Raw genomic sequence first — 23,316 nt, 5'->3', positions numbered from 1 at the left:
TTGTTTGAATAACTATCATTACAGCACGGTGGCATCAAAGCTTTGCTGTCGACAGGATCGCATTGGGCTCGCATTTTGCCTGCTGAGCTGCTCCTGTCAATTCAGTGTATACTAAGGTGAGGATTAACATATTCAAGCCTATTCAAATGATACAGGGAGGATGCAGGCAGCTCTTATAGATTACACAGTACCCCATGAATACATACAGTAGATGGTGATAACATAAACTAAACACAAAGAAGGTAAGTGAACACAATGACATTGAGAGTTCAAATGGCTCTGAAAGTATGAATGCATGTGTTTGGCCTCGGGTTAAACCTGAAAGCTGATTAGCAAGAATTACAGTATGTGTCTAATGCAACCACATCTCATCACATGCTCTGCTGTATGACAAGGAGTTTTCCTCTTTTAGTGCACTTCCAGTCGAGCCCTTAATGCTGTCTGTTAAGGAAGAATTGTACAATTGCTCACTAATAAAAAAAAAATTCCAGCTAAGCTTTCTGACTATCCATCCATTTTCTATACCCGCTTAATCCGTCGGTCGGGTCGGGGGGGCTGGAGCCTATCCCAGCTGTCATCGGGCAAGAGGCAGGGTACACTCTGGAGAGGTCAATGGTCCATCACAGGGCCACACAGAGACAAACAACCACACACACGCTCAATTTTAGAGATACCGATTAACCTAACATGCATGTTTCTGGACAGTGGGAAGAAGCTGGAGTACCCGGAGAGAATCCCATGCTTGCACAGGAAGAATATACAAACTCCACACAGAAAGGCCCCAGTGGGGAGTTGAACCTGGAACCCTCCTGATGTGAGGTGACGGTGCTAACCACCACACCACTGTGCAGCCCGCTCTTTGACTATTTGAATCAAATCTTTCAGCACATTACTGTTTAACCAGTGGAACAGCCAGTTAATATCACAGAGTTGGTGTGGCGTCCCCCTCGCTTCATTGTCCAGAGTTATTCGGTGCATCTTCGCTGACTGTTGCTTTAATCTACTTGGTGCTTGATATATGATGGCCACAGGGCTTGAACTTTCCAGTATATTTGGAAACTTTAGGTTAGCACTGGGCAAGATATTTGTGATTAATTTACAGTTGTGGTGTATTGTATGGTTTGCTGCAGCTCAAGTGTAGTGTGCTCGGTAAAATCTGTCTGGGCTGAGTTTGAAAAAGAACAATGATGTTTTTTGTGTGGCCACAAATGCATACATAGATGCATCGAGTGTAATCAAAGAGGCTATTGTTTTATTTGAGATGAAAAGCAGAAAAACGTTTTCTCAAAAACTGTCATTCAAGAACCTTCTTGCAAACTCTCAACAGTACAACAGCACCCCTAGTGTTTTTTCAAGGACAGAGTGCATATTTTCAGGGTCACAAAGTTATCATTGTGATTTAATGTTTGCTGTATACATGGCTCTCAAGTATTAAAGCGGATGTGATCATGAGCTCTTTAACTTAAATCATAATCGCAAATTCTATAACTGTGTAGTATCTGAAATGTGGTATCTTAATCTTAAAATGGGCCAATCTTCATTCACATCCAGTAGAATCCTCCTTACACCGCTGACTCAAATAAAGATGTAGCAGTAGTAGCTCTGCCTTTGCAGCAGGATTAGTAGTATGTCTGTACATGGCTTCTAAATATGTAGAATACATACCTAGTTTGTAGAATCAGGAAAAGTTGAATAACTACTACACAAGACACATATCTGAGCTAAACTGTGTAAAAACATGGTATATTGGAGGATTCCAGCATAACTACACAAATCAAGGGTTTGAGAAGGTTGATTTTTGTGAAGCAAAATTGAACAGAACCTGTCTGGATCAATGAACTAAGTGCAGACAACCACTCCAGAGAGGGGAAGATAAAATTCTACAACCAGTAGCCACATCATTTTCACACTTCCTCTGAAACATCTCTGAACTCTCTTTTTCCCTGGCCAGACTGAGTTCTACTATTTCCCTTCCTCACCTTCCCAATGACAGCCGCAGGGGGAATTGACGCTGAGGCAGACATCCAGGTGAACATGAAGATATACTTTTTCCTTCTATTTTCTCCCATTCCTCTATCCCTCCCTCCGTCCTCCTGCTGTTTTGGCTCTTTGATACGTGAGGGGGTTTTAACCTCTCCAGCTGCTGAGGTTTGGCAGAGTGGCTGGCTGGGGGATCTCAAGGCCCTACTTGGTATGCACTGTCCATGAGTGTGCGGTGCCTATACCACAGTTTCTGCAGACTGGGAGAGAGCTGTGTGTCTGATAAGGCTGAGCCAAGCTGACCCACACAGGCCCTTCACAAGCTGTCAGAGCCGTGGCCCTCAGAGGGGGGCACTTCCATCTGCACTGCCTGAGCCAGGGCTCACCCAGCAGGGGTCTGGATAGGGTTGAGGCTGGGGTGCTACTAGAGCTGGAGGCTTGAGGTAGGGGGTGAAAAGGGCAGCTACATAGTCATAAAAGGCACACAAAAATTGTGAGCATTGGCAAAGACTGAGTTTCAAAATACTAAAGTATCATTGCTACATTTCATAGTGCTTATTTGATGGCAAGTGTTTCCTGAGAGAACAACCAGTATTTTGGACACGCTCAAAAAAGGTTAATACTACAGAGGGCTGAAGGCCTTGGAAGCTAAGATGAGTGTAAATCAATACAATGAGAAGTCCTTCTCAGGCAGATAGTTCTGTCCAGTCCTATTTAGTTGTGCAAAAGAGTGCTAAAGCTGGTGGCATACTTGATGTTCAATCTATTCCACACAACTATACACATCTGTAAACTTAACCACAAGGTTTAAACTGAAAATCTCACAAACAGCTACAGCAGGTGTACCATATAAACAAAACAACAACAAGCACTGAGGCAGAAACCCTGAACTGCTGATGTTGTTCGCAAAGTGCACAGACACTTACAAAGGTTCAGTGTGATGAAGGGAGTTAGACAAAGGGAAGGGGGGAGGCTGTATGATGAAAAGGGAGACTGGGAAGATTCTGCAGTGGCGTCCCTGATGCTCTCGTCCCGCTTCAAACTATGCCCGTTGCCTGTCTCTCTGCCTGCCAGCCTGCCATCCTATCTGCCAGTTTAGCAGAGACAGAGAGGCAGCGTGAGGAGCAGAGACGAGCGGTGCTGATGCCGGGGCGGCACGGGGGAAATCAGCGGGGCACAGGCGCTCGCAGTTAAAAGTGACATGACCTTTTGATTTTGTCACCTGTCACCAACTGCCATGTCTGACTCCGCACTGAGGAGTGCCTGCCATCCACCGCTGCTTTCCTTTTCCTTGCTGTCGCTCTGTCTCTCAGAATGCCTCTCTGTCTTTTTCTGTCTCCTGCTCCCACTCCATCTCCTTTTCTTATTCTCCTTGTTTTTCCCAGAGCTGCATTCTTTTGGGGAAAATTGGAGGTGTGACTTCTGGAGAAGATGGGAATAATAGGCAGCATTTCCTCTTTTTCTTACAGCTTTCCTGATATTTAGTCTTCTCTACCTGTGTTCTGCGTGGCCCTTAATGAGGGCAAATGTCAAGAGGCAGTGTGTTCAGAGATACAGGAACAGTTTCTGAGATGCAAAATCAGGAAGAAAATGGAATATATAAAAATGGCAATGAAGTCTTGTTTTAGAAATGATGAAATGTTAAAACAAAAAAAGACAATATTACTGTCTAAGAAATAAACTAAATTCTTTTGGCACTAATGAATAACATACTGTACTCACAAGGATCACTTCTCACAGAGTAAAGATTAAATCAGCCAATAGCTAATTATAATGTTGTTAGAACACCAGAGTCAATTATTTTCATCTTAATAGAAAACTAAGCTCTATCTACAGGACAAGTCTATTTCTACATTTGCATTTGTGGAAATGCTAATATTTAGGACGCAGAGTGGGTTGAAAGTAGTCGACTTATTCTTGCCACTGGAGGCATGTTTCTAAGTGTTAAGTATCTCCAGGCCATTAAGGTCTTCTCTTCCGTAATGGTTTGGCGGATCCATTGGGTGAATCAATGTAATGGTCTGAAGCACGGGATAAAGAGGATGGTCCTCCAGTGTGACGAGGCCTAATTGCCCATCATCCCGTGGTAGAAAGAGACATCACAATGTTCCATATGTACCTTCTGCGACAGCCAGCACCGAAAGTAACACCTTTATAACATCTGGTAAGGGCTTTTCAGGGCCTAGAGGACAGCGAGGAAGGATATCTGTTGGGCTGTGTCCCTGCTTGTTAACCTCAGTGCTCGTCATATAAACTCATGCACACACATTAATGCAATGCACTAAAATGGAAACGTACGCGCATGCGTGCGCATGGATCTTGCAGCCTTCCTCTTACTCCAGTGGAGCAGCTTTTAATCTGTCTGACAAACTACTGTCTGCTGGCAGCTTCCTTTGAAACAGGTTTGGGATTTATCAATTTACTGTATAAAGATGGATGGAGCTCCCAGGTTTGCCTTACAACAAATTGCTTACAGTAGGTGCCTTCATTGGTTGTGACCAAATTGTCTATGACAAAATTATCCCATTTCTTGCTTGATTTAGAACCTCAGTTTAAATTTTCCTTTATAAAAAAAAAAAAAGAAGCTAATTTTGTATTGTAGCATGGTATTCATTTTGTCCATTTTACATTAATAAATAAAACAATAGACAACAAAGCAGGGTATGCTTTATGGTAGGTATTCCTTATTAAGCATATATAGTTTATGTGGGTCCACTGAAACGATTTGAAACGTGCAGTTTCAAATTAGAAACATAGTGACAGCCAAAATAGAAAACTCTTCAAAAAGGGAGTCAACCAACAAATGGCTGATGTGACGCTTTATAAACAGCTATGGCAAGGATCTAAGTTCCAAACTTTTCCAAGTTTCTATACAAGGGAGAGGTAGAGAGAAGAGTCATCAAAATTCTCAACCAGCTCCCACTAAAGGGAGACTCCAAACAAATGTAGACAGACGAGATATTTATTTCTTGATAATACATGATCAGCTTTGAATGCCAAAGAAAAGCATCTTCTACAAAGATTCAGAAGCATAAAAGGTCATCTTGTTTGTTTCAGTGAGCATGTTCCAGTATGACACACAGGTCAGCTAACAGCGTTAAAGAGTCAGCACTCACGGGTCAGAGTGCTACATGATAAGAGAGGAGGTCAGGGACCTCGCTGGTGCAGTGCCTCCTTTAATCGCTGTTCTAAGGACACTCTGAATGCTTAGTAGGTATTGGTCAAGGTTGGGGCTAGGGTAAGGAGCACTGATCTGGGATCTGTTTGCAAAGCATCATGTAACCACACAACAGTCAGTGACCCTGAGTGGGGAATTACTGCGTGTAGAAAACACTGTGTTTACTCGCAAAAGATAGGGCTAAGAACTGTGGCTACAGTGTAAAACCAGAGAAGGGCCTGCACATTGAACCCATCAAATGAATCAAGGCCAGTTCATTAGGAACACTGTGCTCAAGTGTGTATTTTTTTCCATTTTCTCTAATTCTCTCCCCACCCTATCTGCATCTCACCCTTCAGAGTGAGTTCAGCAGAGATTCCTTTGGCATTACCCTCACCCTAGACTGCTGGAAAACCGCAGCGCTCCGGATGCTGACCCTTGCTCGGCTCAGCACAATGCTTTAATTTGGTGTGTTGTTTAAAGTAATTAGAAAGCATTTTCCCCTGTTTTCTTTGCTATTCTTTTCAGTTCTGTGCCAAGTGCAAGAGGGAAACAGTGAGTAGACCATGACTTCGGCAGAGGAATCCAGGGGACCAGGAGAGGAAGCAAAGAACACAGATACTGTATGCTCACACTGTGCTCAAACCACCACCCCTCTGCACCTCTGCAGATTGGGAAACTGAAAACAAACAGGGACAGGACTCAGGGGATACTGTGTCTGAGAGTTTACATTTAAGTGTGTGTCTGTGTGCATACAGTATAACATTTGCAAACACAAAAGCCTTAAAATAACTAATGCATACAAAAGTATTTGCTTTTACTGTACGTAAAAGTTTAATTTGACTTTCGATTGTAATATTGTGACAGGGAGTTGATAATGGAGCAAGAGGATACGGTTCATCACATTCACAAATTCTCAGGCAGTGAGATGGCAACACTGATACAAGTGAGACAATGACTGTCAGAAAATTTTCTTTGTGTCCTCCATATTGCTGTATACTGTTAAGCGCAATAGTCACATCAGCAAAAGCACGGGAAAAAAAGAAGATGCATTAATTATGCAAATTTTTGTCAAAAATCATACTCATCAGATATACCATCGCAGAGACTATTTGCATGTATTTATGCATATGCATGCTAGATACACATGTTTTGACAAGGACATAGACGACTTTTATCTCTGAGCACATGCACGGCATTTTTCCATAATAATGAACTATATATGTTCATTTTGTCTCTGCTTGAATACCTAAGTAAAAGATAATGCTTTAGAAGACATCAGACAGCAGAAAAAAACACTGTAGCACAAGAGTTAATGAATAATGGACACATTTGTACATTCACTAATAGGACATTTAACTTAATGCTATCCCAATTGCTTTTACTGAATATTCTTTTTTCTCACCAGCAGTGAGAAATAGCTTTTCCAAATACCATCTCCCAGACAACACCAGCACTGACACTCCAACACACATACCAACATTGTCAAACTGCAAGATGTACACAGCGCTCTTACTCACTTAAAGCACTTGCTGAATGTCTACTCATATTAGAAAGATATGAAGCTTTGCAGCAGTGCTCTTAGAGCTAAAACATTCCTGGCCTTGATGATCTATTAAGCTTTGTGTCAGAAGCAGGCACAAAAACTCCTCTGAATTCAACCAAAAGTACTTCAAACTGTATTCTGAAAATGGTTATAATGAAGCAACATTCAAAGGCAAAACACAACCCTGGAGCTTGAGCTGTAACTGGGAGTATAAATCCAGAAGACCAAAAAAAAAAAATCTTTTTTAAAAAAAAGAATGAAAATAAAACAAGTAAATTGTTGGTTAAAGCAGGTGGGAGATATCTTATTATACAGGGCCCTTAAAAGAGAAATATCCTTCTGCATGAAGTGGGAATTAAAGTGAAGTGAGTGCTACTTTACAAGCATAAGTAAACTTTGTTGCCTCGTTTTAAGTGCATTGTAAATGAATATCATTAGGTCAAGATGAATACAAGCAGCAGGTAGGGGTACAAATTTTCAAGCTGGGTTTTGTCTTATGATAGATGTGGGTTTTTTTTTTTCTTCTACATTTCTTTTGTCAAGCAATGTCGCCATCTACAGGTGGAGAAAAGCACCCTCTGAAATCTCACAGTGTGTCATTTGAAAATGGTTTATTTTTTCTGTGAATTCGCTTGCAAACCGTTAATTCTTGATTGGAATTGATCTTAAACACCTTATATTTCAGATATGAGCCAAAAAGCACTGTGTTGTGTTTAGGACATTTCTAAGCTACAGAGGGATTGTATGCTTCTCATTTAGCTCATTTTAATGTCACTTTTAGAAGCTTAGAAACAAATGCGATTATCTCTGAAGACTTACCAAATCTATGTTGTATGTCATGTATAGTTCACATCTAATTCCAGTTTCATATGTTCCATTAGAATGACCGACAGCTCTTAGATTTAGTTTATCATAATGACAGAATTTAATACGGCTTCCAAATTCAATCTAACCCAAAGAATCCTTATGAAGAGATAAATATACATATAGAAGGCAAAAGACTGCAAGAAAATCTGAAGTCTGTTAACGGGTTATTTCCGACTGGGTCTTGGAGGAAGGCACTTATTAAAATTAATCACTTCATTGTTCACGCTCACTCCATAGTCCAGCTCTCTCCCTCGTTTTCAGTCTCCACTCTCAAAATGTGCCTGGCCATGATTAAAACATGTCTGTTTCTCCATGACATTGCTTTGACATCATTTAATTGGTATAATAGATAAAAATAAATGAATTAAATAAATGTACTACCAGGTAAGTGGCGTAACATAGCTCAAGGTGACAGCCTATTATTTCTCCCCTCTCTTTGCCTCAAAGAAGGCAAAGTGAGAAATGTGGGATGCACTGAGAATGCAGCTCTTCGTGTGGCAGATGGAGGGGTTCTTTTCTTTTTTTTTTTTTTTTTTTTTTAATCGGTAAAAACATTTTCTAAAATTAAATTCCAATTCAGCTCAAAGTTTGCAAGTGCAATTTAATCGAAGGCTTTACTCCGACTACTCTGAAATTTCTTAAGAAAAGTATGTTGCTTTCACTCTCAGCTGTACATCTGCAGTGATTATAATGACCTGTCACATTTCTCAAATTACTGATGTGTTGTTTGTATAAATTCCAGAAATGCATGTATACAGCATGTAATTAAAGTAGAGAATAAATCAAGAGCGCAAAGCCGTGATAAAAACAACTGAGTGAATTGTAATACTGCATTGTGTGTAGAACTGGGCTTTACAGTGAAATGAAAGAAAGGTGGAAGGATACTTTCAAGGACTGGGTTTACTCACCACATCTTGTCTCGTATCCTTCCCCGAAGCAATGAGAATGTAGTTCCAGGCCAACGGCAACAGCAAAGCCAGAGGAATCATATAAAGTTCAAAGTTCCAAACGACGATGGTAAAAATCTGTTGGGAGACAGAAATAAGTGCGAACTGTGTGAGCTAAGCGTGAATACATTTCGTACTCCATACTTGGGTTTACTATGAGAACGAAAAATGGTCTAATGTGCATTTTGAGACAACACACATTGATATGTAGAATCGTAAACTCAATGGAGCAAGGAGTAAAAAACAAGGCAGTGGTTAAACAAAGGGTACAGGCCCGGTGTCATACAGCTGATGTTCAACACTCTGACCCAAAAAAGATTTCTGGGTCTCGAGGAGAGTAGAAGAATGACGAGGGGGATGAGTATGATCCGTCAGAGCCTCGTTCCTTCGTGTTTCAGGCACAGCACGTCAAAGTTGACCCTTCTCTGCCCAACCCCAAACTCCAGCATATGACCTCACACACCCCACAACCCAAGTCCCTAACCCTGTCACTCCAAACCCCAATACCCTCTTCTCCTACACCAAAAGACTCGTATGCCCCATCTCTAACCTTCTCTGCACCCATCTGCCAAAACTATAACCTCAATACCTCCCCTCTCATCACCAAACAAGAAAAGTATAATCTGAAAATTAACCTTTTCTAAATCCCAGTATTCTGGTTTTGGCAGGGTTCCTTAGCCTCTAACAAGAGATTACTCTGGTGGTTGGGAGAAGATATTTGTGGGAAAGTCAAATTGCTAATGATGCAAGCTTGATATTTTCTAGCCGTATTGTGTCACTTGTGAGACAGCATTGTGTCAGCTGTATAAAAGTTGAGATAGGGTGTTGTATGGGAATAACATCTGTCAGAAACAAACAGAAGAAAAGCATATTTATCCATTCTAATAATACGTTTAAGTTTTCCGTGATTTTCATAACTGATAAAATCACAATAGCAATTACAACAGATGCTGAAAATACAAACCATGTCTAATGCTTAATGTCCTCTCTCCAGATATATTTATCAAATTCTAGTACACGAAATCCATTATTTCAAAAACAAGCAAAGAAGATTTGTAATTAATTATTCTCTGTGTGGAAATACATCCCTGTTTAACAATCAGTTTTGATGGGAAACTTTTAAGGGTGGTGAAATTGAAACTATCACTGTATAAAACGGATTTATTGGTCTGTGTACCAATTATGATCTATCCTGTTTGGCTGAACAACATTGACAAGTGAGAGTGAAAGCTTGATAATGAACAATCAAATTGTTTAATTTCTGAGTGTGTAACTTGGCGTGTGTGTGTGTGTGCATGAGGGAAAGAGACAGAGACTAACATTAAGCTTTTCATTGTGTTTGGAGAGTCGGGTTAATGTGAATATGAGGTTCAACAGCTCTTCAGCAGTGTGTATGCAGGTCTGCTGTTTGTGTAGCAGAGTCAGTCCGACACTGAACTGCACAAAGACAAGCATGCGCGCACACACACACACACACACACACTTGCGCATTGTGCAGGCATCAATCACTTGCATCGAAATGTCATTGAAATTAGCTTTTCATATTGCAAAGTTAAAAAAAAAAACTTATGTGCAAACTTTGCAATAGATTTACACGTTACTGTAAAATAGACTAACTAGACACTGAATACCTATACAGAGAGAAAAAAGGAATTTGTTCAACAATAAAAAATGTCCACGATATTAATATAATACTCAAATCAATATTTGTTCAAAAAATAAAGCCGAATGGCCTGTTGCAGCAAGCAAAATTAAAGTTCTCAAGTTAGCTCATTCATAGATAGTCTTTGTCTGAAACAGCTGTACAGGAGAATGTTATAAAAATGATGCAATTAAGTCATATTTGTGTACCAATAAGTAACACAACTTCTCTTAATTCATCATAAAATGCATACAAACAACACCTTCAGTGATTACACACATTTTTCTCTACAAAATGTAGTTATTTTAAAATTATCCATCTTCAAACTAATTATTTTTCCAGTTTACAAATATGTATAATCTATTACAATGATAAACACTGCAGAAATCCTCGACAAGATAATGTGCAAAAAAAGGTGCAGACTTGACTTTAGCTGAACAAACAAAGGAGCTCACTTCTTTCAAACCGGTAGACTCTATAAATAACTACTTTCTTACAAACATCTTTGTGCAGATACACATATCCTCCTTTCAAACACACTGCTATAAATAAACCTTACATACAAATATATTGTCTGTTTTTCTAATCGCTCATACTATTGTTATCACACGGCAGGAAAATGAATCGCTCGTCATTGTCCTCATGTTTATAGTACACCTTAAAACCTTCTTTTAAGCTTATCTTTTTCAAAAATCTTCTTTCATTCTCAGGGTGCCTGAGGTTGTTTAACCTGTCACCTCCCCTTCTTTCTTACTCCATTTGGTTAAAATGCCTGAGAGCAAAGTTTTGACTGGCAGCTAGAGAAACCGGACACCCAGGCACAGCGGTGGCTGGCCCTGGATCATCTTTGTGCCTACAGGCTGGACAGTGGGGCCCTGCAGTGCCTGGACCTTTCCATCAGGACCAGGCGATCGCAGCCAACCCCCCGTCGCTCGCTTTACCAGATAGGAAGCTCCTCGCCTGGAGAGGTGGGAGAGGGAAGGAGCCTGCTGTGGATGTCAGTGACCAAAGAAAGACGGAGGGAAAAAAATAACAACGAAAACATGCTAGATCGAAGGGAGGAGGAAGATACTAAATGAAGCTCCAGATGTAGGCTATGGGAATAATTGATAGATTACTCTGTGTGGTCACAAACAAATCTGATGACGGTTCATAGTGGAGATGCTTGCTGCGCCTCATTCATGCTATATTATATATTTCATTTTTCATTGCTGAATTTTTACTGTGGCTGTATTGTAATGTAAAGATTTTCATGTATAGACCGGATGTTTTTGCATGCTTACATCTATGTTCTCAAAATTTTGCAAATTCCCTAATTGTGTTTTGAGTGTAGGTAAATGCGTATATGATCTCTTTAAAACAAAACACTAAATTCAAAGGTTGAACATGTTATTCATTCTTATTCTACAATTATCAGCATTATTCTTTTTTAAATGCGTAACAGTAAAGATCTTTTATATTTGACTTTATTTCTAAAACAATTTTTTGTGTTGGTTTTTTTTGTTATACTTCAGGTAGTAGTCATTGATGAAAGCAAGTCAGAAATAATAGGGAAAACAATTTACCTTTATCTAGCAAATCTATTTTGTCATGAAAATTGCCCATCATTTGTCTTCAGTTATTTGTGACTCAACACTCTTTGGTGCAAAGCTCTGAAATTTAAGAAAAAAATGCTCACTTGTCATTAAACAAAGTAATAGTATTTTCTACTGTCAAATCTGCTAAAATCAGTTTGGCAGTGGTTAAAGGCTTCTTCAGAAGTGGGCAATCTTCCCGTCTGAACAAAGCTGGAATTAAAATGTCTCATACAATTAAAACAGACAATTAAAAACACAAAGTAAAACCAGAGTAACTTAGTTTAGTTTAGCTAAAATACTATTACCAAAAACCAGTGTTCTTAATTGTTTTGACATGTGTCTGTGGTCTGATTTCATTGCACTTAAAAGTCTTTGATGCTTTCTCTTACCACCAGAAAAAAATCCAAAATAGGAAACTGTTAAAAATTTGAAGAAAACGCAAAGTCAAAATGATTTATTCAAGCACTTTGTATGACACTTTGAGAGTTGCATTATTTGTTTCAAAACACAACTGTGCCCTGACGGCTTTTTGCTGCAGAACTGTGGGAGGGTAATACTCAGTACTTTGGCTTACATTAACCACACACCGGGCTAACTTTCCCCCTGCTCTGTCTCAGTCGAGTGAAGCTGAAGTTTGGATTTCAGAGTTTCCCTTTATCTCTCTTACATCAATTTCCATGCTGGCACTAAGTGTTGCCAGACAGCAACTAGGAGTCCTGTTAAGTTCGAGGAAACAAGAGGAGGGAGACTGTGTCCTGTTTCTGACCAGACCTACACATCATGCAGTGGTGCTTGGCTGCCCCCTGCTGCTCAGCTGCAGAACATAGCTCATTTAATGTTCAGCCGAGGAAAAATCTGTCCAAATCACTAAAACTAATGTGTCAAAGCCATTCATCTTGTTAGGGTATAATCAAATGAAATAAAGCGTATGGTCACAGCACACCAGTAAATATTAAAAGTGAAGATCCTGAATGTGTGACTCTTTGACAAAAGGCCTAATTTTTTGCTCAGTCTCTCTCTGGTGATTAAACTCTGACTTCTCTGTCAGTCATGCCACTCTATTTCAACTATCATTCATTTTGAAAATCAGGAGAGCGGTAAAATGTGAAAGTATATCTTTCAAAGCTGTCCCTCGCTGTGGGCAAAGACGAACTCCAGACTTTAAAACTTTTAAAAGTTAGAGAGGTTGTTTGAAGAGAAGTCAAAGGAGCAATTTAAAGAGACCAGGAGTGGTGTGTACCGCTGACTGCTACGGTGTCTTGGCAGAATGTATATGTGTACCAAACTGTCAGCCAGACATGTACAAACACACACACAGACACACTCAAATAGTTGCTTCTGTACCCGTCTTTGCTTTTTTTTTTTTGCCCCTTTTTTTTTTATTTCAGCAGGGTGAATTTTTTATCTAAATGCAAAGCAGGTGATAGGTGCTCCAGTTTCCTCTAGAAGTAGCTCCCTTGTCTGGGCTCTCTTCCTGATAAGAGTCCTACTTTGCCTGACATAAAAGAGCCTGGTATCATTTCCCATGCCTCCCCAACAACCCCCAGCTCGCTGCCCTCGCCCTTCCCTGAGCTTCACAAAGCTGCCTCTATTTGCTCCCAATTCAGGGCCCAATTGCAGATAAAGTTACAGCAAATTTGTTTGGAGGAAGAGCTGCTGCGGCCTGCGGTCCCTGGGGCAATAACAGCCTTGTCTTGCAGGGGCCGTGGGGAGAGCTGGCAGCAGCAGGAGAACAGAACCCAACACCGCTCAGCCTGACAATGGCCTCAACTCTCTGGTAGGCAAAGCAAAAGACTGGGGGGGGGTACAGATAAAGAAGAACAGGGATGGCTAGATGGATAGAAGGGATAGACACTCAGCTTGCAGGTGTGGACAACGGAAGCAGACGCTTAACCCTTACAAAGGGAATGGAGACAGCACCAGTAGACACACACACACACACACACTCAGACACCACCCATCATGCAGGACAGGAGGTAACTCCAGTCCCGTCCATTGTGCCAACGCCTCAGGCAAAGCTGCCACGGTGGCTGATTCACTGTCGGGATGGGTGGGTGACAGCAGTGTGGGTGTGAGAGAGGGAGAGTGAAAAGCTGGATGTGAGACTATGTGATATCTCTCTTTCTCACACATACACACCACATACACACTAATCACAGCTGGCACTAATGGGTGATGTGTACATAGGGCTGGCATTTCAGAACTGGGCAGAAGGAGAGTAAAACACCATATAGACAAACTGTAGAGAAAGTGTGGTGCCGTGACATGTTATGACAACTGCGTTTTGATGCAGTAGCACGTTCACAAAATCCCACAAATATATGAAAACGCTTAAATTCACCCCCTCAGGCTCGGTTAACTCTTACGAAGTGCACACATATGTAAGTTTAGAGGTTGAATTGCCCACCGTTCCACCTCTGTAGCTACAGCAAGAAAGTTAAGTGTAACATCTGTCTAAAAAAAGACAGCCAGACAGAAACCCACATGCACATGTGTACAGACACACATGTCCATAATCACACACTGCAGTACACCTTCATGAATCCACCACCTTGGCCAGATGGCCCCCCATAAAAACCCACTTAAAGAGATGAGTGAAGTGATTAAGAGGCCTCTCAAAGTAAAGGAGAAATGAGATGAAGAAATGGAAGGGGAGGGAGGGAATACCTGCGTAGAGGAGAGGCCCTAAATACTCTGATGCTTTTAGCTAAGTGCATACTCCTACGTTAGCAGACTCCCAAAAGAGTGGGGGGTGCAGTAAGGTAGAAAGAAGTAGGAGGGGGGTACCATGACACCTAAGTTTCAGAATTTCTAACACATAAAATACATAAAACATAAAATACTTTGTCCTTGGCCTAGATACATCTTTTGTCATCACATGAATGCTTTGAATATAAGTGAATATGTATCGTCTGAGCTGTTTATCAGGAATTTGTCTGGAGCTTCTCAAGCCGTCCATGTGTGTTTGTATATGCTTATACAAGATCCTACAATATCAAGGGCTGCATCCTCCCATCTTGATTCACCAAGAAGATTAACATTCCTAAAGTGACCTTGACTTCTGTGATTTTCTCCACTTTTTTTTGGTCTGACACATTCATTTATTTCTAAACTATAAATCACAAGGACTTGCGCCAACATCAGAGAGAAAATGCAAACATGTGCATTCCAGGCTTACACACAAGTGAACTCTCTCTCACACACACACACACACACACACACACACACACACACACAAAAGGGAAAATGTTAACTGATCAATACTATGTCTCTTCTGACCCATGTCTTGTGATGACACTGTGACCCGTTGTACAAACACACACATACAGCCTCTGCAGAGATTAAACTGGTGTCAGACAGCCAAACACTGCAAATGTCTGCTGTGGAGACACTTAGTGCTCTCATGGTAAAGGGCTGGGGCAGGGCGGGTCCACCTGTCCTGTAGCTACTTAAGTCAGGGACACTGAAGCAGACAGGATTAAATGCCTGCTCTGTCATCTTAAAGGTAGGAACCTCAATACAGCCACTCACTGCCCTGCAGGAGAATGTCTGTTACTGATAGCTCTGTCGTCCAATTAAACTTCACCTTTTAATTCCAGACAGAAATGACAGAGTAGACTGAAATGATGAAGACGAGGCCAATAGGTGGTGGAAAGAGAGTGTAGCTGCATTTTCTTGCTAGTTGGACATCTGAGGATCCTTTAAGACAGTGTTTTCAGCTGTAACACCACTTCTCCAATCATTACCAGCAAGCAAGTGTCAAAACAGACGCTTATCATTTAAAGTATTTTTACATGAGCGCATGTACATCTGATACAAGGATGGAAAAAAAACTGTTCTACCATATGAGTACATTTGATGACTTGACTGTGCTTGAGATATCCATAGTTTCTTGTGTTACACATGTAAAATTAACAGTGAAGGATTTATACTTTGTTTGCAGAAATGGTTCTCCAAGAACACGTCTGCGTGTGTATCTCTATTGTGTGTGCTCAGCATGAAAAGTGTAACCATTAGTGTACCTCCACATACCACAAAAGCACAGATGCTCCTCTGTGGAGAGTCCCATTCGAAGCAGCTGTTGATGTAGCAGCCTGTGTTGATCAGGAACATGATGCAGCGTCTAACTCGGTTGAAGTTGTGCAAAAGCAACTGGGGAAAAGGCAAAAAAAAGTTAATGGTTTATACAAAAGAAGACTAAAGGTCAAACATGTGCCATGGTAAACGAAGCAGAATGCTATTATTTACATGATTTATCATCCATTGGGAAAACTGTATACAACAAGTAAACATACAGACAGTTAACAGGAGTGGGTGTAAGAAAATGTAGTTGTGGATCTTTGACAAATGACACCACCAGAAGCACCAGAACAAAAATGATCTGCTATCACTGTTCTTCTGGAAAATAGAAGCTTGTGCAGACGTACTGCATCAGTTTGCCTGTCACTCATTTATGTTGCGATAACATAATAAGCCTTCATGGTGAACCCTGTAGTGTTTCATCTTGCGCTTTATAAAACAAACAGCTCAGGATTAGCATCTCTGACCTCACTTTGGAATCACAATTACACTATAAGTGTACTCAGACTGTAGGTGTCAATGTGCTTTTCTTTCTTTAGAAAACTACATAAGGATCTGTCTTAGTATAGGACAACAGTCGCCACAGCAAGCTGACTTGAAGTGTTTCTTCAGGTCGCCCCCCTCCCAGATATAAAGTAAAGTACAATAAAAACATTCTCTAATACAGTCTCTGGATTCTCCTCCCTGAGCATTCTCCAGGCATTTGGCCAGATATGAGAGAGAACTGGCTAACTGCTGTCATCCCCCTGGGTTCCTAACTATTAAGGGAATAGCATAACAGGAGCGAAGAACGCAAACCACCCAATCAGGTCACCACCAGGAGAAAATGCTCCCAAAGGACAAACTGTGTCTCTATACTGCTGTTCCATTAAAAAAAAAAAAAAAAAAAAAATGTTCTAGGCCATCATAGTCTGTGAAAAAGTATGTATGTGTTTAAATATGTGTACAATGTGGATACATAATATGAATTTGCAGTACTACAGTTAAGACTATTATATATATCTGCATATGAATTTGCATGTTTGTATTGGTGAATTGGCTGCTTTGATGCTAGATGAGAGGAGAATTTTGTCCTTCTCTGTGTATAATTATGTGTTGCTATTCTGTGGATAAACTGGGTATGACTATATAGTGTTGTGCTAGAAACACACAGGCTTCGAAGCCAGTAAGACTGCAAATCAACAATTTGCACATATTCCTCAGCACATTCACTTGATGTAGGTCATTAGCTCATTATTACCATATATGTCTTGATAAGAATATTTTACATTTCTTCAAATATGTCAAATGTGGCCTTTAGTCATAGCTTGAAAACATTTAGAAAAGTAGAGAAGTCATTTATTAACTCAAATTGCGATTAAATGCACGAGTCGCACACTTTTTTTTCTTTCCTTTTCTGTGTGTGACTAAAAACTAAACATTAAGCAACAGCAGGGGAGCTGCTACCACACAATAGAACCCTCATGGGGCAATTCCTCCAAAGCAACCAGTGACATCATCATTGCGAGACGCTGACATGGGTCATCTCTGTGAGTCAGGGGTGAAATGGAGATGAAAAAAGGATTCTGCACTTGGGAGAAAAGCACAGAGTGAACCGAGATAGGGTGCAGTAGAGAAGGCAGAAACAGTGAGGGCAGAAACAGTGAGGACAGAAGAGAATAGATGGAGGGCTGACAAAAGGGTGGTATGGGAGCTTCTGTGTGTGTTGTCTTGGGTAGGACTGTGCTAGACTGTGTATGGCGTAACATTGACTGCTGAGCCCGAACGGTCACTTATATGACATGTCTGATGTGGGCCAGCCCCTGCTATTCATCCCTTTGTGGTGCCGCCACACTGAGCAGCGTGACAATGAAGTGCAAAGCAGCAGTGGCAGAGAGGGCCAACTATAAGGATGGCCAATCTACTTATGCACCCCAGAGCTGACAGCTTGACATTTCTATTCACCACTCAGAGTGGATGCGAGGGGGAAGAGATGAGAGAAGGGGGAGAGGAGGGATGAAAAAAAAAAGAGACAAAATGCTGTTTTTCCTTCAATCATCCTGTTGTATCTTGCCTACACAGTTGTCGTGATTTACAAGATGCCACTCACCAGTGTTGTTGGTTTTGCTTCAGGCAGTTAAGCAGAATAAGGAGGTGCACTCGTGGACACAGAAAAAAAAAGAAAAAAGGCGGGGTAGCAGAAGATAAGTGTTGGCTGCTGATGTACCTGTTTGGACACTCTGGGCTCCTCCTCAATATACTTTGGTTCAGAGGGAGTCAAAGTCCTGAGACCTGCCTTCACCTGGATGATGGAGCAAACACACACAATGTCATGAACATCAAATGGTGAGAGACTTTTATTAGAATTTGATAAAGTACAGATGAAAGAGATGATCAAAGTGATGGAACAATGAGCAATGTGTTGATTATTTTAACATTGTGTGCTGGCATAACTTAGCTGCACATGCACTGAGCGTGCCTCATGTCAGAGGCTAGTGAGAGCAGGAGACAGAGCTGTAAGATGGCCGCTGTAGGACACACACAGCGATGGGGAATGGGCAAACAAAGGCTGCTGAGAGGGAGTCTTCGATAATTAAAGCCAAAACGAGGACGAGGGACAAGGGACGAGGGATGAGATGGAAGCGAGGGGGGGGGGGCAACAGAATAAAGACAACAGCAGCGTAAAAGGGGTGAATGCTGGGGAGAACAAGAGAGGGATGAGAGTGAGAGGATAATAAGGGGTGGGGGGGGGCAATACGAAAAAAAAAAAAAAACAGCAAAGAGACTCAAAAAAAGCAAAAGAAAGACTTACAGCATTAAAAATCACGTCTATTTCGAGAAAGATGACCCCTTTTGTTGGCCCCGTCAGCTCCTTGCTTTTCAAGGCGTAGGCTTTGCGTTCTCCATTTTGGATCTGTGGGAGAGGGACATGACAGGCGTCTGTCTGGCAATACCCGGCTGAATCGGCTCCCCGGGCCACCTTTGAACCCCAGCTGCTGGCGCTGACAGGGAACCCAAAACAACTGTGGCAACTATGACAAGTACCTGTTCATTACCCACTGCAGCTCGACTCTGTCAAACAGAAATTAACTATCCTGGGGAATCATACCGTAGCAGAGAACAGATATACAAGAGACACAGTTTCTTTACTGCCCATCTATATTTTTACCAAATATAAGAGACACACTTCTTTCGTCTTTTTTTCCCCCAAATCGCGTCATTCTGTCCCTCCATCAGTGTCATTTTCATCTCTTCTCTCATCCATTTACTCAAACTTACTTTCTATCTTCTATCAGTCTTTTTTTCCTGGCATTTTTTTCTCCTTCCTTTCAACTCATTTTCTTTGAATAATAATAACAATGTCATCAGTGGATTTGCAAAAATAACCTCTGCTTTTTTATATCTCCCTCTGTTTTTTTTTTCATTCTTTCTGTTGCTCTGCTGTATGTTCTACTATTCCTGTGGGAAAAGAAAAAGAAACACAAAAATCTGCCTTTGACTCACATTTAGTAAAGGGATAGCCACCTTCCCCAGGAAGTCTGCACTTCTGTCTCGGTCCTCGTCATAAACAGTGACCTCGAGTACTGAGTGGATGTCCTTCACGTTACTGGACCACACACAAAGACAACAGCGGTGAAATAGAGACTCCCAACAAAAGAAAAGTATGAAAGCTGTTTAAACTTGCAGACTTCTTTAAGCCCCTTGACACAGAAATCAGTTTAAATCATGAAACATTTTAAATGCTCGATCATATTTACATTGAAAAAAATCACAAGTGCATACATGATAGTGCATCAGAGTATGGCATTAGCTATATGGAAGTCTTTTGAACAATGAGTGGAAAGGAGGCTCTGAAAAAGATGTGCACTTTAATTACAAGTAAACCAGCACGTCCCATCACTGAGAATTTACAAGTTTGTTATATGGGACACCAGTATTATACCATCAGCATTATATAAAAAAAAATCATGTAGAGGTAAATCTACCCAACTATGAAAATAATTTCAATAAATAACTATATATCAAACTGAAGAAAAAAAAAATCGACTGGAAATTAAAAAATATAGTCTTATCTTGAATTTTTGGTAAACATAAAAAAAATTAGACATAACATACACTAAACACTATTAAATAAGTATTATTTCAATAATGTTTCATATATTTTTTTCTCCACACATGGAGTGTAGTCAGTAGATATCTCTTCTTCTGTGCCTTAACTGGACTAAATATTTAAAAATACAAAAAAGAACTTCTGAGGGCTATGAGAAAAATACAGTTGTATGTATTTTATTAGATATTTCATTACATGACAGAATTAAATATGGTTGAATTAAAAGTACTTATAATCTTCTATAAGCAATGTTTTTCTTCATGTACAGACGAAGGGGTACAGTGAGAGATACTCACAAAGTGAAGACCTTGTTCCACTCTGGGTTGAGATTTTTGTAGACAGTGTGTGTCTGCAGCCGATCGTTACTCAGCTCCACAACACAAAATGGGTCACTCTTACCTGCCAAGCACCACAAAAAAAAAAACAAAACAGTTTGGTTAATTTTGGGTTTTAATTTCACCAGGTTTGATTAAGACATACAGTGCATAACATCCCCTCCCCTTATACCACACGACAGCTCCAATACCCTGGATTTATCAGGACTGTAATTATAGGATTCTTTCATTTTTTAGCCCCAGTGCTGTGTATGTTCGACAACAGTATATCAGCTGAGCAGCTGCAAGCCATTCTATCGCAGCCCTGGAAACATGGACAACTAGAAGATAAGCTCCAGGACAACTTTGCCCTGGGCAGTCACAAGGAGGGGGTGGGAGAGAAAAAGGAGGGAGAGGACTTTGAAAGTAAATGGTACTGAGAACACAGGGGTCGATGTGACTCCGAAGAACAGAGAACTTCCAAGTAGAAGATAAAGACAGCTGCGCGTGGGGTGTGAGAATCGTAGCTGGTCCATGATCAGTGATTCCAAAGAGAGCGGGTGGGATGGCAGCGGCAAAGACGAAAAAAAAAAAAAAAAAAAAAGAGTGAAAGAAGGCACAACATGAGAATTAAATGATGAAAGAATAGCAAGAATAAAATCCCCACCATCCCTACAGCCTTTTCTATCGTCAGTGTCATAACTGAAAAAAATAATACAGTTAAAAACTGTATTCATTTAAACTGATGCATTGGTGGTCAGGATTTTTGTAAGTAGCAGCTGTATTAGTCTCATAAGTATCACACCTTTCATGTAATAAAATAAATAATTATGACAACTTATGGATCACAAATGCATTAACATTAAAGATACATTAATGCTACAAAACACACATGATATGGTATATGGCTCAGTATGAATCAAATTTAATTATCAATGCAAGTTAATTTCGACAAAACTTTTAGTTCAGAATTTACTACAATTATGTAACAAAGTAGGGACAGGGAAAGAAAGACCAAAAGAAGGGGAAAAAAAGGATCTTTCTGGAGAATAGCATGCAGTATTGTATTTATCAAAACCAGAAATGTCTTCATTTTTTTCTTTTTGTTTACCAAAATATCACGTTTCAGATTCTTTGTGCATCGACAGGAGAAGTGAGACCAGCTCCCCATGTCTGCCAGCCCACCTCCCATCGATTGCCTCAAGATGAACTGAAAATATCAAAATTGTTAATTCTGTTTGTTCAAGCCTGTCACTTGAAAAGGCTGGGTCAGGAAGTTTAAAATAATGTTCCAAATATTCATAGGGAAAATACTAACTATATTGAAATATTAGCAGAGCTGCAGTGTTGCACGATAAAGTTAAATAACTTTGGGATTGAGTTCAATGCCCCTGGAAGTTTGCGTTCGTCTGTGTGTGTGAGTCACTGGTGGTGCACGTGTGTGAGTGTCATTGATTGGTGTGATTTTCTTCAAATGTTGTGACAAGGGCAGGACATTTAGTGGGTGTGCAAAGTAAATGTCACTGTGATCAATGCTGAGGCGTAGGTGTTGCCTTTCATATCTGTTTGTGGCGCTCTATTGATGTAGAGTGTTTCAAGTGGATATTGACATCTATGACTTCTACGAGTGAAAACAAGATACATTAAAATAGACAAAAAGCAGCAGACTCAAAACCCTGCATTCTCCAAGGATCTCTGTACTTTGTTCACTATTTATTAACTCACTGCAAATCATGTTTTGAATTTAAATGCAAATTCTGCCTTGAACACATTCTGAAGGAAGACACAACAATTTGTATTAAAACTGCAAATTAGTAAAAAATTATATTTTGGCAGCAGCTTTCATTTCTACCCTTTGCAGAAAAATCGCATGAAAAAAAATTCTAAATCTTCCTTAATCATCAAGGTGCTTTCATATCATAAACAATTATAATGTTGCCCCCCACAAATCAAGTCTGATTAAACTGAAATGCAATCACCTAAATTAGTAGGTGAAAATTATTTCCGCAGCGCCTTGTCACCCCCATCCCCCCTGTTTTCTTTCTAATACTCTGTTTTTAATGACACGGCTGGATGTGTTGCTGCAGAGAGCTAGTTGTTATTGGTGATGAACTTTCACCCTATTGGCCGCCAGCACCAGAGGCGGCTGTCTTAACCAATTACACGCTTTGGTTTGAGCGCCACTCAACAAACATCCAGGTAATGTCCGAGTAAAGCTCCTCCCCCCTCTGGGTCCCATCTTTGTGGCACTGGAGTGGGCTTAAATGAATTTCATAATGTTCTAACATAAGTATGGAAAATGAATACAGTACAGATGAGGAAGCGTTATAGAAAGATTCGATTTCATAACGAGTTTCAGGTTGGAGCGTGGGTGGACGCTCATGTTCCGGCATTATCACAGTTAATCATTATTCACAGTTTAAAATCTAAATAAGTATTTTTTGTGTTCTTCGTCTTCCATTTCTTTATTGTTAAAAAAGGCTACACAGTCAAATGTATAATATTCCTCAATGAATCAAGCAAAAATGTCAACTTTACATGTTTTCTGTGAATGTTGACTGAAAAAGAGTACACGGTCGGTGGTGCTGATGAAGTTGCTGCTGCAAGTGCCCGTGTGTATATGCGTGTGTGTGTGTGTGCTATTATTGAAATTTTGCAAGAGTATAGCATCCACTCAGAGGGACAAGAGCTGGCACACAAAAGGGATTGTTGGTTTTAGAGACTATTTTCAGTTATCCTACTTGGGCTGAAGTGGAGCTACTCCACAAAAACACTCCAATTAGAGAGAGAGATGGCCAAAGAAGAGTGGGAGAGGAGAGGAGGAAAAAAGATGGGAGAGGAGACAGGCATTCTGAATGGGAGAGAGATGGTGAACTCTCTCTGTCTCACTGACCTCTCCTCTCTGTTTCTCCCTGTCTGTCTGTCTGTTTGTCTGTCCTTCTGTTTGTCTCTCACCTTGCTCCTGACCCTCTCTAGGTCTGGGTTGTTAAAATAGGGTGTTCATGTGGTGAGGGCTCTTATGGGGCTCTTTCAGAGCGATTGTTTCTGCCAGTGACACGCACAAAGACACACAAACACACACAGAATCAGACTCAATACTGACATACGCCATCCAG

General features: G+C 40.6%; 1 protein-coding gene across 5 annotated transcripts in view; it reads right to left on the bottom strand.

Moving 5' to 3' along the window:
- The window catches only part of mctp1a (multiple C2 domains, transmembrane 1a), a 135,914-nt gene that overhangs the window by 31,691 nt on the left and 80,907 nt on the right, over positions 1-23,316 (bottom strand). For all 5 annotated transcript variants that reach the window (XM_075468735.1, XM_075468737.1, XM_075468736.1 and 2 more), the window contains 6 exons: positions 20,183-20,285; positions 19,280-19,382; positions 18,588-18,689; positions 18,003-18,077; positions 15,749-15,868; positions 8,459-8,575 (listed from right to left, as the gene is read on the bottom strand). In XM_075468735.1, the coding sequence (XP_075324850.1) occupies positions 8,459-8,575; positions 15,749-15,868; positions 18,003-18,077; positions 18,588-18,689; positions 19,280-19,382; positions 20,183-20,285 (620 nt within the window). The remainder of the gene's footprint in view (positions 1-8,458; positions 8,576-15,748; positions 15,869-18,002; positions 18,078-18,587; positions 18,690-19,279; positions 19,383-20,182; positions 20,286-23,316) is intronic.

Source organism: Odontesthes bonariensis, chromosome 6 (genome assembly GCF_027942865.1).
Source record: "Odontesthes bonariensis isolate fOdoBon6 chromosome 6, fOdoBon6.hap1, whole genome shotgun sequence".
Classification (NCBI taxonomy): Eukaryota; Metazoa; Chordata; class Actinopteri; order Atheriniformes; family Atherinopsidae; genus Odontesthes; species Odontesthes bonariensis.
The sequence above is the reverse complement of the archived record's forward strand: the minus strand, read 5'-3'. Positions and strand labels throughout refer to the sequence as shown.